Source organism: Gnatocerus cornutus, chromosome 6, assembly GCF_029298725.1.
Source record: "Gnatocerus cornutus isolate USDA-ARS CGAHR chromosome 6, icGnaCorn1.1, whole genome shotgun sequence".
Classification (NCBI taxonomy): Eukaryota; Metazoa; Arthropoda; class Insecta; order Coleoptera; family Tenebrionidae; genus Gnatocerus; species Gnatocerus cornutus.
In genome coordinates this window covers 18288213-18302750 of record NC_142238.1, presented here as the reverse complement: position 1 = coordinate 18302750, position 14538 = coordinate 18288213, and the positions used below count along the sequence as shown (strand labels likewise).

At 39.7% G+C, this 14538-nt stretch overlaps 1 protein-coding gene across 2 annotated transcripts in view; it reads right to left on the bottom strand.

The window, feature by feature from the left end:
- Sema2a (Semaphorin 2a) overlaps window positions 1–14538 on the bottom strand; it is a 259723-nt gene that overhangs the window by 2123 nt on the left and 243062 nt on the right. For both annotated transcript variants that reach the window (XM_088038686.1, XM_088038685.1), the window contains 5 exons: window positions 6240–6347; window positions 4449–4719; window positions 815–1045; window positions 351–764; window positions 18–294 (listed from right to left, as the gene is read on the bottom strand). In XM_088038686.1, coding sequence (XP_087894812.1) covers window positions 18–294; window positions 351–764; window positions 815–1045; window positions 4449–4719; window positions 6240–6347 — 1301 coding nt within the window. The remainder of the gene's footprint in view (window positions 1–17; window positions 295–350; window positions 765–814; window positions 1046–4448; window positions 4720–6239; window positions 6348–14538) is intronic.

Below are 14538 nucleotides of genomic sequence, written 5' to 3'. Positions count from 1 at the left end.
GAATTCGAATTACTTACCCAGGCGAATACGGTTTGCATACATTAGAATCCTTGTCCCAACCGCAATAAGGATCGTGGACACACCTCAGGCAATTATCGTACCGTCTGTTACACATAACCAGGTCCACTTGCTTCACTCTGTAATCAGAAGCGACGAACAAAGCCTTATGTTCTTTAGAAATCTCCATAACTTGAATTGGTTCTCCGGGCGTCACATCAAAGACATCTAATAAGATTGAAGAAGTTCCATCGCTGTCTCTTTGCCATTCGACGATCTTATGTACGCGGCCGTCGTCTGAAACAAACGATATTTGAGTATTTTACAAATAAATGCGGGAATTTGAGACTCACTTGTGCCCGCATAGTACACAGTATAGTCCAAAACGGCGCCTCCAATGTCGACTTTTATCTTATCGACGACAAGTCTGGTGAAAAAGACGTCTCTTTTAAAGAAAACGGGTTTTTCGTGTTCGTGCATCACTGCAGAGTCCATAAGCGGATGCGAGCGAATGAAATTTAGTACAGTGTCCGGTAACGTTTCCGTGTCGTTAACGCACGTTCCCGGCCTCGGTTCTGGCACTCTGTTGGTCAAAACGGGCAACCACGCCGACGACGAAGACGCTTGTTCTTTGAATTTCCCACTGAAAGCCACTTGGATATCGTCCAAAGTAAACGAACATATCGCTGAACCCATCAAACCGTTAGTGGACGTAGTGAAGGTGCCATAAAACTTCGTGTCGTCTCCGGGGACTTTATAAATGCTTTCTGCAGAAAAAAGTGGTGAAATAATGGTACACCTGAAACGCGATACTTACGAATTTCGTTGAAATAGAAAGGAAACTCCCCCGGAATGGAGCAGTTGAGTCTAGCTTTGAGATAAGTGGCCCAGTTTTGCGAAAGGATATTCTTTCCTCCAGTGTCCTTTTTGCAAACTCGCGCCACTCTAGAGTAAACGCTTTTACCACAGTTGATGTATTCGACGGCGGTTTCTCTAAAGAAGAACAAAACGTAATCGCCGATATCGAATGAACCCACAAAGTTCGGCTCTGGAAAAAAGAAACCAGTTAAATAACATCCATTTCTGATGCTGATGATAAGCAACTCAACCGATAAAAAGCTACGAAAGGCATCAACGTTTACGCGAAATTCATCGTTCCGTTTATTTAATCTTTGTGCTTGTCATATAATTCGGGCTCATTTTCGCATGGGTGAGCCCGAAATGTCGAGCGCGGCCACGCCACTGAAACGAAAATATATACATGGCAATGTGCGGTGCATAATGGAATGGTTAATACGCGGAAAAATATATGCGTGCGTAATTATTGAAAATGCACGAAATCGCATTATGCAAAATGTACACGCGTTTCCTCCCATCAGACAACGCTTCAAATAATTTTGATGTTTCGTGGTTTAATGAAATTGTTTTTTGTTATGATTGCTAATTCGCCTGCACGTGTTTTTATCATTCGCTTTGCACCTAATCCTTGCAACTCCCGTCTTCCATTTCCACAATAAACATGGCAATAAGTGCAATATCGTGCCTCTTTTGAAAGTAAATTGGTATCTAGCCGAACTCGCCGTCCGTGAAATTCCATTACCTCGGCGCGAAGAATCTCCAATGTGTCGGTCCGACTATAATTTTTCGATGTGCGGCCACACAAGTAATCGATGTTGAAAAGTGTATTGAAAAAAACAAACGACCCTTTCATAGTCCATCAGACGTGGTGGCCGGTGAAACGCAAATTCGCCAATCCAATTACCGGTAATCTGTATTATCACGGTAAGCGGTGCGCGAGCACACTCAATAATTAAATCATGGAGTGGAGAGCCGAACGAGGGCGACATCATCGAGGTTGGAGGTTACCCTTCGTGGCTATGGGAACCTGCAGGTGCAGGATTAGAACGAGTCTGTAATGGGTAACGGGATACTCAAAGGTGTTTCCGCTCGTTGCTCCTTGCCTACCTAACTTGATTACTCCATGCATGATTACGGTCTGAGCTGGCACTCAGGTGTCTGATAGGTCGGACTGGGGTCTGCAGACTCTCTGGGGGATGGGGCGCTTTTTGTGGCGTTGTTAAGCGAAGCTCCACTACTCACTACAGGTATACAAAATCTGCTTGACGACGCCGAATTTATACGATCGAAAATACACGTTTAAATAAAACAAATTTGACGAAATGGTGGAGGCGCCTTTTGGAGAGCACTTTACAAACTTTGCTTGCAGTGCATTTGACATTAGAAGAACTTGTATAAACAAGCGGAATAATTAGAAATCTTAATGTTAATACTAATTGACTTCTGTAGCAACATGTTCATCGCTACTCTCCCGTTGAATATTTTAGCGAGAGCGTTGTATGTTGAGGTTTTGGCGAAGTTTTAAGTAAATGTTCTTAGTTGCAGAGCCACTTAATACTCATTTTAATAAATAATAGCAGCCGAAAATATAGCTTGCATGTCGGTAAAGGTGTTCAAAATTGAAAGTGCGATTTTACGGCGTAACCATAAAACTGTTTAAGGTGATGGCAAAGAGAAGTTTTGCAGGTAAAAGGAGCTCTGGATACTTAGCCCGGGCACAATGAGGGTGCCATAAATTAAATTTTCAATATCAGAATACCGTCAAGATTACGTCGGTGGTATAAAATGCAAAATTCGTACATTAGAAATTAATGTTTTAGCGGTTCAGATACGGCCAATTAGTCTTACAACAGGTGACACCGTAGGCCCTTGGTGTTATTTCAGAAGCGGAGTTGTTTCATAATTTTCTAATTTCCATTCGCTCCACCTTGCATTTACATACATATTATCTTTAGTCCGAATTTTTACGAACTCGCTCCAGCCGATGCAGTTCTTACATAAGTAAATTGTCAAAGAACTTATAAAAATGTAAATCCACTCGGAATTAAATTATCCGGACGAGATTAAACTAATCTCCCAACAAAATTATTTGTCTCCAATTTAAAATTGTGTTTCAATTCGGAAATTATATTGTTTTATGTTAAATGAACGATATTAGCCTTGCCACCAAAAATAGATTTAATTTAATTCTCCACCAACTGTAAATAAAAAGACTGTTTTAATTAATATTTCATGGGATGTATTGTGTCATGTGTTTTCTATGCATTTGGTAACCAAATTAACTTGTTTTGTATTTTCGATATCACTTTACATTGCAAATTTTAATAAAACCCGTATTATCAATTTGCAATGCGTTTAGACACGAACTAATAACGCTAAATTATGCTTGTTTCCATATATTAAAAAAATCATTTTATGTGCGCGTTGATAAACGAGAAATGAACCGAGAACAATTTAATTTAGTGGACAGAAATATCTGTCTGAAAATTATACGAAAAGTAGACCGGCGCATCCACCATTTTTTCTGCAAAATAATATTTAAAAAAATATATCCACTCGATCCATTTCTTTTAATTTAGCAGTTGCAAAAAATGACTGTTCATCTAGACGTTTATAAAAAATCGTAAAAATTGGAGCTGGGAAGTCTCGCCCGTCCATTTACTTATTTGGAGCAATTTCGCTGATTGCGCCTATCAGCTCCATCATCATCGTCGTTTTTCTCCGCATTCCTCGTTTAAACCGAGTCAGATCAAGTCTGGTGTAGGTCGGTGATCAAAGAAACGTGGGCCAACAAGAATGAAGAGAAAGGCTCCCCGTTTTAATTATCCCGACTTCGCACATGCTTTTGTTTGATGACGCCATTTCTAGACGGCATTGGGAATTACTATCTCAGGACTGAATTCCGCGTATCCCTTAACACTAATAAAGATCGACTCCGGTGATCCGTCCGAATTAGCAGTGAGCTCGCAGGAAACGATCACGCTTATCGCATTACGAGTTTTCGCCAAATGAGACAGAAGATATTAATACACATAAGCTGGCGACGGAAATGAAGAACCTGCGTGGCAACGGAAAAACGTTAAATTTCGCACACTACAATAAATGTCGTCGAATTAGAATTGAAAATTTGAAAAGTTTTCATCTTGCCTAATGGTTGCCCGGCATGAAATTGTCTGGGAGAATTTATTATTGCGGGGAATTTTTACGGGGATTTTAATAAATATAAATGTGGACGCGTCAAGGGAGGTCGTAACGACCTGGTCAGCGGATTATTTTTATACGAAGAAGTTGATGGAATGAGGGGGATTCGGCGTTATGAAATTCTTCTAGATCCAGGCCAATTACTAGAGGATCGGTTTAATGGCGATGATTTGAAGAAAGTTCAACACGGAATATTGTATCACGTTCGGGACGAGTTATGGCGTTTCGAAAAGCATTCGCGCTTATCGGCGGTAAAATTTTTCAGATAAAACCGCGTCCATAAATGTGAATGTTTTTACTTAAATCTTTCCTGGTTTTTGATGCTGCTCGGAGGCAAGCAGTTATTAGATTTTCGAAGAGGAAAATAGATGTTGGATCGAGCAAATACTTACTATCCAACCACTTGGAGTCATACTTGAGCGTCCTCTTGAAACTGAATTCCTTTCTCCCCGTGGTTAGATTGTAGAGGTCGGTTCTGAAAATGACTGTGTCGGCTTTGGTAAACTCGGCGTTGGTTCCGGAGTAGAGTCCTGGCAAGTCTCCGGGGTTGCCTTTCTCCACCCAAACTGCTGTCGAATTGTCTGCAGGATCATAAGGACATTTGGCGATGCCCATTCCTATTCCCGGTACGAACGTGTTGCGACTGAGGTGCGTCAAATTCGCCTGCGAAACAACCACAAACAAACGTTAATTTACAAAGAGCTGATGCGCCATTAATTTTCACAATTTGTTGATTTAGCAAACGCAAACGGTCTATCTCTTTTCAATTGAGTGCGTCCGTTCGAAATTTATCAAAGATTCAGCGTTATATTTAGATATACGCAGACAATTACCACGAGGGGAGCCATTTCGAATTGAAATCACGTGTTTCGGCAACAGCGTCTTCCGCACGAATCGGCACATCAACGAATCCTTAACATTACAGACGTATTAATTGAAGTTAAGCGAGTGTTGCTAAATCTGCAGAGAGAGACGCTCATATTAAATTTTCGATAAGGGTCGAAACGTTGCCGAGGAGAATTTAATAAATATGACCGTGAGTTTCAGGTCGGGATGATAGTCAACTGTAATAACCTCAATGGCGAAAGCAAATGGTGGAATAAATAAGTAAAACACGGGAGAAAGTAATGCGATGCGAAATACGAGTTTGGTTGAAATGCTCCTGCGAAATGCGATAAGACGTCTCTTCTACCCTCACCTTGGTATAAGCTTGTGCAATGGCAACGGTATTAAAGATTCACGCCTGCATTACCGATGCTCGACTCGCAAGAATCACATCGATTTCCCATTTGCGTTGTGCCCCCTCGGTGAACCGCACAATATTAGCTTGATAATACGTAATACACTGCAAAGAGACTGTGCTGCCTCATAATGGATTCTGGATTATTTACCACGACGCGGATCTTACGAGCAACTGGTGCCCACATCAAAAGCAATTTTTAAATTACGATCTTGTTACAATTTTGGACCAACGTTATACAATGATTCGTTGCCAACCTTTATGCTTTAACGAACTTCTCTCTTGAGCATCCCTCAAAACTAATGAAACTAAATTTTTGCGACGTGCTCCAACCTCAATTCATACATCTTACAACATTTTGACAATGAAGACTGCATTATATTAACAGAATAGCCTTAGGAATTCCCTCGCTCAAATTGCTGCGCTTGTATTAAATGCAAACTTTAACGAAATGTGCTTGAATTATGAATTAACCGAGAATTTTACATCGGTGTAAAAAATCCTTCTGAATCCAAACATAATTTCTGTTCAATTAGAAGCTATTCGTTGCATCCAGAGTAGATACCAAGAACCGACTGAGTAAATATTCAATTAGTACTAAGTAAACTTCATTTTCGCACAATATACTTTTTTTTGGATTCCCTTATGGCGTCGTTAAAATGTTCGTGTCAGAAACATGATTTAATTAGGCTGCTAATGAAAAAGTTCCTCGTGCCTCTGGCATGACGAGCTCATTCATCCAGAACGACTTACACGAATATTTAAACTTGAGTGTCATAAAACATCGATGTGATCGAGTCATAAAACGTATGGATTGTAATGGCTATAAATAACCGCACTTCCATAATAACAAAGTTGCGTTTTTTAATTCCACATCAAATCTAAAAACCAACACGTGGAGGAATAAAGTCTGTTGCGAATAGAGTAATGCAATCACACTTACATTAACCACCCAGTCTTTGGGGTTGTGGGCGTTGGTACCACAAATGTACAATCTGCTGCCATCTCCCATTGATTGGATTACTCGGATGTGGTTGCGGCAGTCGAAGTGCTGAAACAATGAAGATTTTAACATAGATTCGAAATACTACCAAGGAGGGAATCTTATTGTCAGTGTTGCTTAAACTGCATTTTTCTTACATTAACAGAAAACAAGGCAACGCATCAGCGAGTAAATTGCACCAGCGGCGTTTATTTCTTTTCAGAAAATGTCAGTATTTGACCAGAAGTCTTTGCTTCCGGCGCCAAAACTAGGTACAATTTATGAGTGCAAACCACGCAAAGAACCGTATCCGCCTCCGCCTTTCCGTTTTATGTCAGAAAGTTATTTAAAAAAAAGCGTAAAGTCGACGCGACGTGTTTAGCGTGAGTCCTCTCGTTTGATCGGTTTTCGTTGTTCGTCTTGAATAAATGTAAAATTTCCTCGACTAAAGGGTATTACGGTCCCGAATCATATGTTGCTGAAGGCCCGGACATGTCCGGTTCCCTGGCGGTCAGCAGCGAATAACACGCCAATTTCTAGACCAATCGAGCGATCAGAGCTTTTTGCGCCGTCGGGAACTCAACTTTTTCCAACTGTATAAGAAGTTGTTCCCATGGGGAATCGATAGCCAAGCTGTATTTCCGCGGTCGGAGGTTAAGAGCTATTGTGATTCGACACCGAGAAACGCCACAAACTTCCTTCGTTTCCCAAACTGGGCGTTATTCAATTTTGATCTTTCGTCTTACGAGCGATCTCGCGAATATCCTCTCGTTTCCGTTTCTAAAATCGACGTCTAATCGAAACCGCACATTAATTCCCCCAACAAACAAGAAGCGTAGACATTGCCCGAAACGAAATAAAACCGTCGTAAAGAATAAAAATTTATAGTGACGCGAATAAAGAAATTATCCCTCGTGAATCTATATTTTACATTTTGATGGTCGACTGAGAGTTTACGACGGTTTCCAGCTGAAATAAAACTTCTTCAATCATATCGTTCTCCCATTAGGATTAGCTCAGCGAAAAATAAGACCAAAAAACATACTTCATACGCATTACATTAATACGTTCGTAAGAAGCGGTGGAGTATAAAGAATCAAGGAAGGAGATTCCCTGGAGCGAGAGATTAATTTTAAGAGTTGGCTTGTATTTTTTGCCTTCAACGTTGGGGTTTAACACTGCAACTCGAGAACGGGTCGTAAATCCTGGTCTTGTTTGTTCACTGGTCATTTTGCGATTTATATATTTACCCGTTCGGGATTTATCTTCCTTTTACATTTGGGCAAGTTAAATGGACCAGGTAAAGCGCCGAAACTACATCATTAGTGGGAAATTTCCGCTTAATTAAAAGGATCGACGCACAAACACATTCACAATGCTCGTCAACTAACTAAGCTATGCCACAGTCCCAGATTCTTTTCATGGCTGGGGAAAATGTCACTATGGCATTTCTATGATAGCGATTTCCAAAAATGTTCTCCCTCGATTTAATCTTTTTAAATATTCATGTACGTTCGTAACTGCATCCAGCTAATGGTCCCTCGGGAAGGTACTAGCGTCCCATCATTTTGCATATTAAAGTACCCACCGTTTGAGGGAGCAAGTAAGAGTGAAAATCAACTGGTCCAATTAATTCCGCGAAAACGAAAGCGGCCAAAATAAATAATAATTAAGATGAAAGCAACGGCCATTAATGTAAAACCACGGCGCAAAGCAAATAGATTCAAGAGTGCCGTTTTTCCAATTACCGCCATTTACTGTATGGTACTTTAGCAAATTGTGAAAGCGAGTGTGTCGTCGCTGAACATTGCATTTTAATTGGTTGTGATGAACGATGGCGAGATTTCGGCCGTTTGTGCATCATGTGCGCCGAAATTAAGGACACGGATTTCTGCATGCTAATCAAGCACGTGGTGTAAATTATCTGCGTTCTTGGTGTTGCGAGATTACGCTCGAAGCGAATTGACATTTAATTGCCTCTATTTAAAAGCGTTTAGGTTTTTGAGACTAATTAGCGGCGGAAAATGGGGCAGGTTATGGTAAAAAGGCTAATAGCAGATTCTCTTTTTTTTTCGGACAGTTTGCCAGAGTTTTTTCATTTCCTCGGTCATTTTTACACAATTAGGTACTCGAAACAGAGCTTTCGCGAATCCGAAACGTGTATCAATTACACGCGTTATTGAATGTAAAACGTATCGCTGCGATCGTCGAGGACGTCTTTCAGGGAGTAAACGACTCGTGACGAATAATTTTACTCGCATAAATCCTTTTTATGAAGCACTTGGGATCAAAGCAGGTGCAGTCGGTGGCGTGCAATGAATCCACAAGAAACTCCATACTGGAAAGATTAAGCACCGAAAACACAGTAATGCACGACCATGAAGCAAACTAGCAAGTTGAAAAAACGTAAAATAAAAACTACTTTGAACAAACAGTCAACAGTCCCATCTTGCATATGGAAATAATTCATCGTGCACACGATTACAATCTCAGTTGAAAGTGGCTCTTCTTGACGAGTCGTCACTGACGTGCAATGAACCTTACGTTGAACGTCAATAAGTGCAAACAGAAACTGAAATAAATATAATGCGACGCAGCTGAAAGAGAAGGCTCATGGATTACGCTACGATCCGGAAAACTGCTCAAACTGTATTGGTAATGGGCTCTGGAATCAAATTGAGACGTACGGGAATATCAGTCCACTTTTTACCAACTCGAAAGTTTTTCATTAACCAAAGACACAATGATGTAAGTCGGAAATTGGAAAAGTTAAATACGTGTCACGCTGACAGATATTACGGATGTTGATGCAAATGCTGCGACTGCTGGAATCCCGAAATTAAATCACCCTGATTTTTCTAATTTGTTTCATATTCAAATTGGTGTTTGGTGAGGGTTTTTCAACTCTAAATTCCCGTGGACATCGATCTGGAACGACCAATTTGATGAAGGGCAGTTATTCCCTTTATGTCTGAATGCAATTCGCAATTTTAATCAATCCTTTGAGCACAACTATTAGTTTTTTTGGAATTTGCTGGAAAAGCTGCGGTGGATGCAAATTGACAACTTTAATAATAAAGTACAGTCAAAACTAAACAAACGATGCTCATCACAACGATCTTTGCGCATTTTCAGATCAGCAGCCGCCGAAGACAAGTGTTTTAGGTATCACAAAAGAAAGGGGTCGCGTTATAGTAAACAGCTTATTGTTAATTGGTAAGAAGGGAGAAGTGAACGAGTGGCTGTTGCGGAAAACGCTCGCCATCATTCGAAATGAGTGGAGTGGTTTAAAAACGCTTCACGAATTACTCAGATAATGTAACGTCAGCTCGCTGGCTAAACGGCAAATTAAAATATAAACAGTGGTAATGTAGCACTCGGGGCTGTTACGCGATTAAAGTCATATCCACCATTTGCTGCGAAAGCCTGTGAGGTGATTTGATTATCTTGTTGTTTTCGTTGTGTAAAAATTCTTTGACTGAAAAATTGGCGGATGCGCCGCGTTCTGGTTAACTGAAAAGAAAATTGTAGACCGACGATAAAACGAATTTCTCTGCGTTCGCATGTTACCTGCAATGAAAAATAATGAAATAAAAAATGGTGGATGCGCCCGCTGAAATGAAACCTGCAAATATTGCGAATTTTGTCTACTTTACGCACTCCTAAAGATGAAAGCGTACCGAACGTGTCCTGTATGACTCTTTTATTGTAATATAGAGCGCAATTTAGAGAGTATAGCAGCAATTTAGGGATGATAAACCTGGACAGATTTTAAACGCAAGGAGATTTTTAAATAAATGCTCCGTTTTATGGGAGGTTTGAAATATTGAAATGGTCCAAGGCACGACCCCTGAAACCTTTTATTTCAGAGGGCATAATTTTGCGTATTAAACAATTCGATGATGTGCAGTTTAATTTACTTTCCGAGAATTCTATTCCATGTCGTTTGCCACATTTAATTGATGGTAGAATCATAATTTCCTAATAGAATGAGACTCGACGGAGTTTTCTTATTTATTAAATTCTGGAGCAACAAGTTTGTGACGTCTTTAAAGTTGTCTTTGAAGTGTACTTGGGAACAAATATTAAACAAATTTATAAAAGCGCTTCGCTTGAGAAAATTCATTACGAAGCGCGATTGACATAATTGGAAAGAAAAATGAAAATGCGGAATTAGAGTTTTCCAAAAGAGCCAGAAAGTGTTTACAGTTAACCTTAGTCTGGTTTCGGTCACAGGCAGTTATATTAACGGAATTAGCTTTTGAATGCTGTATGAAAATTCATTTGTAATAATTACAAGTGGAGTTTTTGAACATCCTGAAGATACGGAGATGCTAACTTTTTACGATTGTCACAAATTTGGTGTGTAATTTTGAGAAAACAATTTCCACCCAACAAGCACGTGTTAATAGCGCTTCCGCAAAATACCGCATTGTGAGAATTCGTTCCGCTTTGTTTCGATTTTCACCTGGATTTGTCGTTTTTTGATCGCTCTTAATTTGATTTTGGCGACTGGTCAATTGCTTGCAATTCAAAGAGTTTTTTGTTGTTGACATACGGAGCTTTTGAATGTTTCAGCCTTTGTAATCGTCACCCCATATAGTTGTCAGACTCAATTTCCAGTCGGACACACAATGGTGCATGGAAATAGTGTGAGAGTTTTAACTTTTTAAAACCACGGACAAAAAGCGAACGCTTATTATCGAGTGCGATCACGTAGTGCATTTAAACTACACACTTTGGGTTTCGCCGCCGACAAACATCCATTCGAGGCGTTACAAGATTGGTCCTTACGGAAGGATAACGCAAGGGTAGCGGTCGCTGTGGCTGCAGAGTTCCTTCAAAATAACTGAAACTGCACTTTGGCGTAGACGGTCGAGTTGATGTTTCAAAACTAGAAAATTACTGTTGGCTATTTCATGTCCTGGAGAAATAAGACCAAACCGATTTCCCTCGATCGTTTAAAACTCCGCGTGAAAAGCCCTTACCATAAAATAGAAAAAGACAGTTTCGAGGAATGGTCGAGTTTACGGCCAACGTTTCGAAGACTTGATTAGTTTCATAAATTGCGGTGTCTAGTTTAAACGTAAACGTTTTCTTGACGTTTCATTCTTAAACGATTTTTTTCAGACACTACGAATATGGTATCGCAGTTATAATTTCCTGCTAGGCTACATTTGACTTCTAGGTCCATTAAACTTTTGGCATCTAATTTAATCTCACACGAACGTGAATCCTGAACATGAAAAGTTATCCAGTTATCCACTTGTTCTATAAATTTGAGCTTGTAACGTGACAGTTTTACATAGAGCCTACTTTATATTCTATATAACTTCATAAAACCACATAGCTCATACGTGTATGCGAATTTCCACTACATTATTAAATAGCTTCTAATTCAAGCTTTGTGTTACGTTCTATTCGGATAAATGCCATTAGGTTCGAACGTGATGTCTGTTAATAAATCGAAAAGTTTAATTAAAAATTTCACGAGTGTCACGTGAAAAAATCTTAAGAGACGAGAAAGACGTTTTAACGTCTGGTGGTGAATTAATCCACGCTCTGAGATTCCATGCACTGGAGATATCCGCAGAGTAACATATACACCACATTACTTTCCGTAAAATCATTGAATGGAAACTTCAACATCCTGCGAGTGGAGTTGAGATTTCATTAATTTTCGAATGTATTCGGCTCTCAATTATAATTAACAGTTGGAAACAAGAGCTGGGTAATGGAAGGCAGATGTCTCGTGCACGCGGAACTAAACAGACGATGTAAAATAAAAATTCGATACACTGAAAATTTTATAACGAACGGGAATAAAACTCATTAGAAACGTATTTTTAGAAATTTCCATTTAGAAAGTTGGGGTTATCAGAAAAATGAGATTAGAGCTTTTGGTTTTGGAAAAGAATGCGGAATAAGCTCACTTGAGATGGAAATCAGTGCGAGCGTTTTCAGTTAGTAACAGCAATATATTTAACAACTTGAATTGCAAGCAGTTCCAGATTACGTGTATGTAAGCGACGCAATTCAGGTAGAAACAAATCCACTCGACATTGGAACTGAAACGAGCCGTCGTCGTCGAGTGCGCCAACACAACCTTATTATGGGATAAATTTGCATGACACGTTTTAAGCAGAGCTCTTCTGTAACACATGCACATTGCGCTGCAATCCATTAGCTGCAATTTAAACTGCAATCTAAGCGAATAGCAAATTGCTACAACTTCCAAGGGACAAACACAAACGGTGTTGCAAAGCGAATATCTGCGGAAATAATAATTGAAACCACTGCTAATGCAACTATGCGCTGTCATAAATAGTCGAACCCTAAAAGCACTCTTGTTTTTCCCGGTGGTAAGCAAGTTTCGGTCGGAATTAATTGGGAAGCGCTATTAATAAGGTCTGTTGAACAGATCAATTCTGGTGGATTTTGGTCATTTACATGGTGGTGTATGGTTCATGTGCGCCACCATTTTAGCCACTTCCTCGCTTTCACGTGACCGTTGCGTCTCTTTCCTGCAAATGGAACGTTCCGTCGAGATCCGGTCTAAAACACATGGTTGCTCATCGCTAGAAATGCATTGTTCTATCGCATCCTCTCGGGGGCAACATTTGAATTACAAATGAGGTCAGAAGAACGGAGTCAAAATTAATTTCAATTTCATGTCGGCGGCTGATTGAGACTTCAATTAGCAAATAATAATATTTTGGTCCCGAATTGCCATGCAAATTTATTTAATTAAGTTTTCTTCTGTTACGGATACGTTGTTTTATTATCGAGGATTTGGATTTGGGTAAACTGGGAATGAATTCGCAAACTCATAATTAAATATAAAGAGATATTCGCGGATTCCGTCTCCCTAATTGTGACGACGAAAACAACCAGAGCTTTTCGCTTTATTAAAAGAGGAATCTTAAAATAAGTTATCTTATTAACGAGCAAAGTCAAATAACAAACAACTAAATGCTATTAAATGACTAATTGAAACTTGTGTGCGATCGGTTGGCTTTATTGCCGAGACTTCATCAGAAGAACCGCGCCAGGTAATTAATTACCTACAAATTTTATCATTACATCTCAAGTATCGGAAAATATTCCGACATTATTAAACCACTCGACAACGAGGAATATTGAAAACATAAACACGGCAAATTCGCTACAATACACTCAAAACCCTCGACACGCAAAATAGCGATTACTTAGTTCGCTTCACTTCTTTTTCCAACCAATTCGTCAAAAAGGACCTCTGGCCAAAACAGACCTCCTTAATAATTACCCATAACAATTTCCCCCGAAAATACAATGTTCAACTTATTTTCTCAAATACCCAACGGCGCAATAAAATCGAACCTGATCTTTTGTCATTTGTACGCAAGGTCATTAGCCACTCTGGAAAAAGTGTGGGTCTTAAATATCACATTGCGTTTCTCCTAAGCTAATAATTAGGGAAAGCATACTGCGGCCATTCAAAACCGCATTTGTCAATGTTATCGTGACAAGTTCTATTGAATTAAACGACGTCCCGTGTTTTTATTCATACGTTCGCGCTACTGGATCATGCTCAATGTTGAAAGACATGTCATTCGTCAATCAGAACAAGCTTTTGACGCTTACAAACTCACGCACCAGTGATGAAGAAGTAAATGATGGATTGCACTTTTTACGGGTCCTTAGAGGTGCAATGTGAGGAGTTTGTCGGGGCACTTTGCAACAATCACGCATCTTTCTATTGTCAAAACATGTTAAATCTAGTTCATTGTATTCAAACAATACAATATAACCGGCGCATCCACCATTTTTGCTATAATTACAGCCGGTTCTATAATTGTCAAAAGGCGGTCTGGCGGTGTAATTTGGTATGATTTATTCAGGAAATGCACGTAAAATATACAAGTATGCATCGCATAAATCACACTTTGTCTCAAAGCAGAAGCTTTCAAACCGACGCATCCATCAATTAATGATCTTTCCAGATTTATATTCTTTAATTATTATTGGTTTTAGCTCGCTTTCGGCGCGACTATGTTGTAATTTCCACCCTCAAAACTGCACCGTCGCAAAAATAAATAAATCACCTCACGGCGTCGGTTGAAATTCCCACAAAGCCTCCCTTTTTGTAAACTCGACAAAAGAAATTAAACGCATGCCCGCGACGGCCCGACCGAATGGAAATTATTAGGTACGATACGGCCACAAAAATTGTTAATGTGGTGCAGTTATCGGCAAAAATGTAAACCGACAGACAGTATTT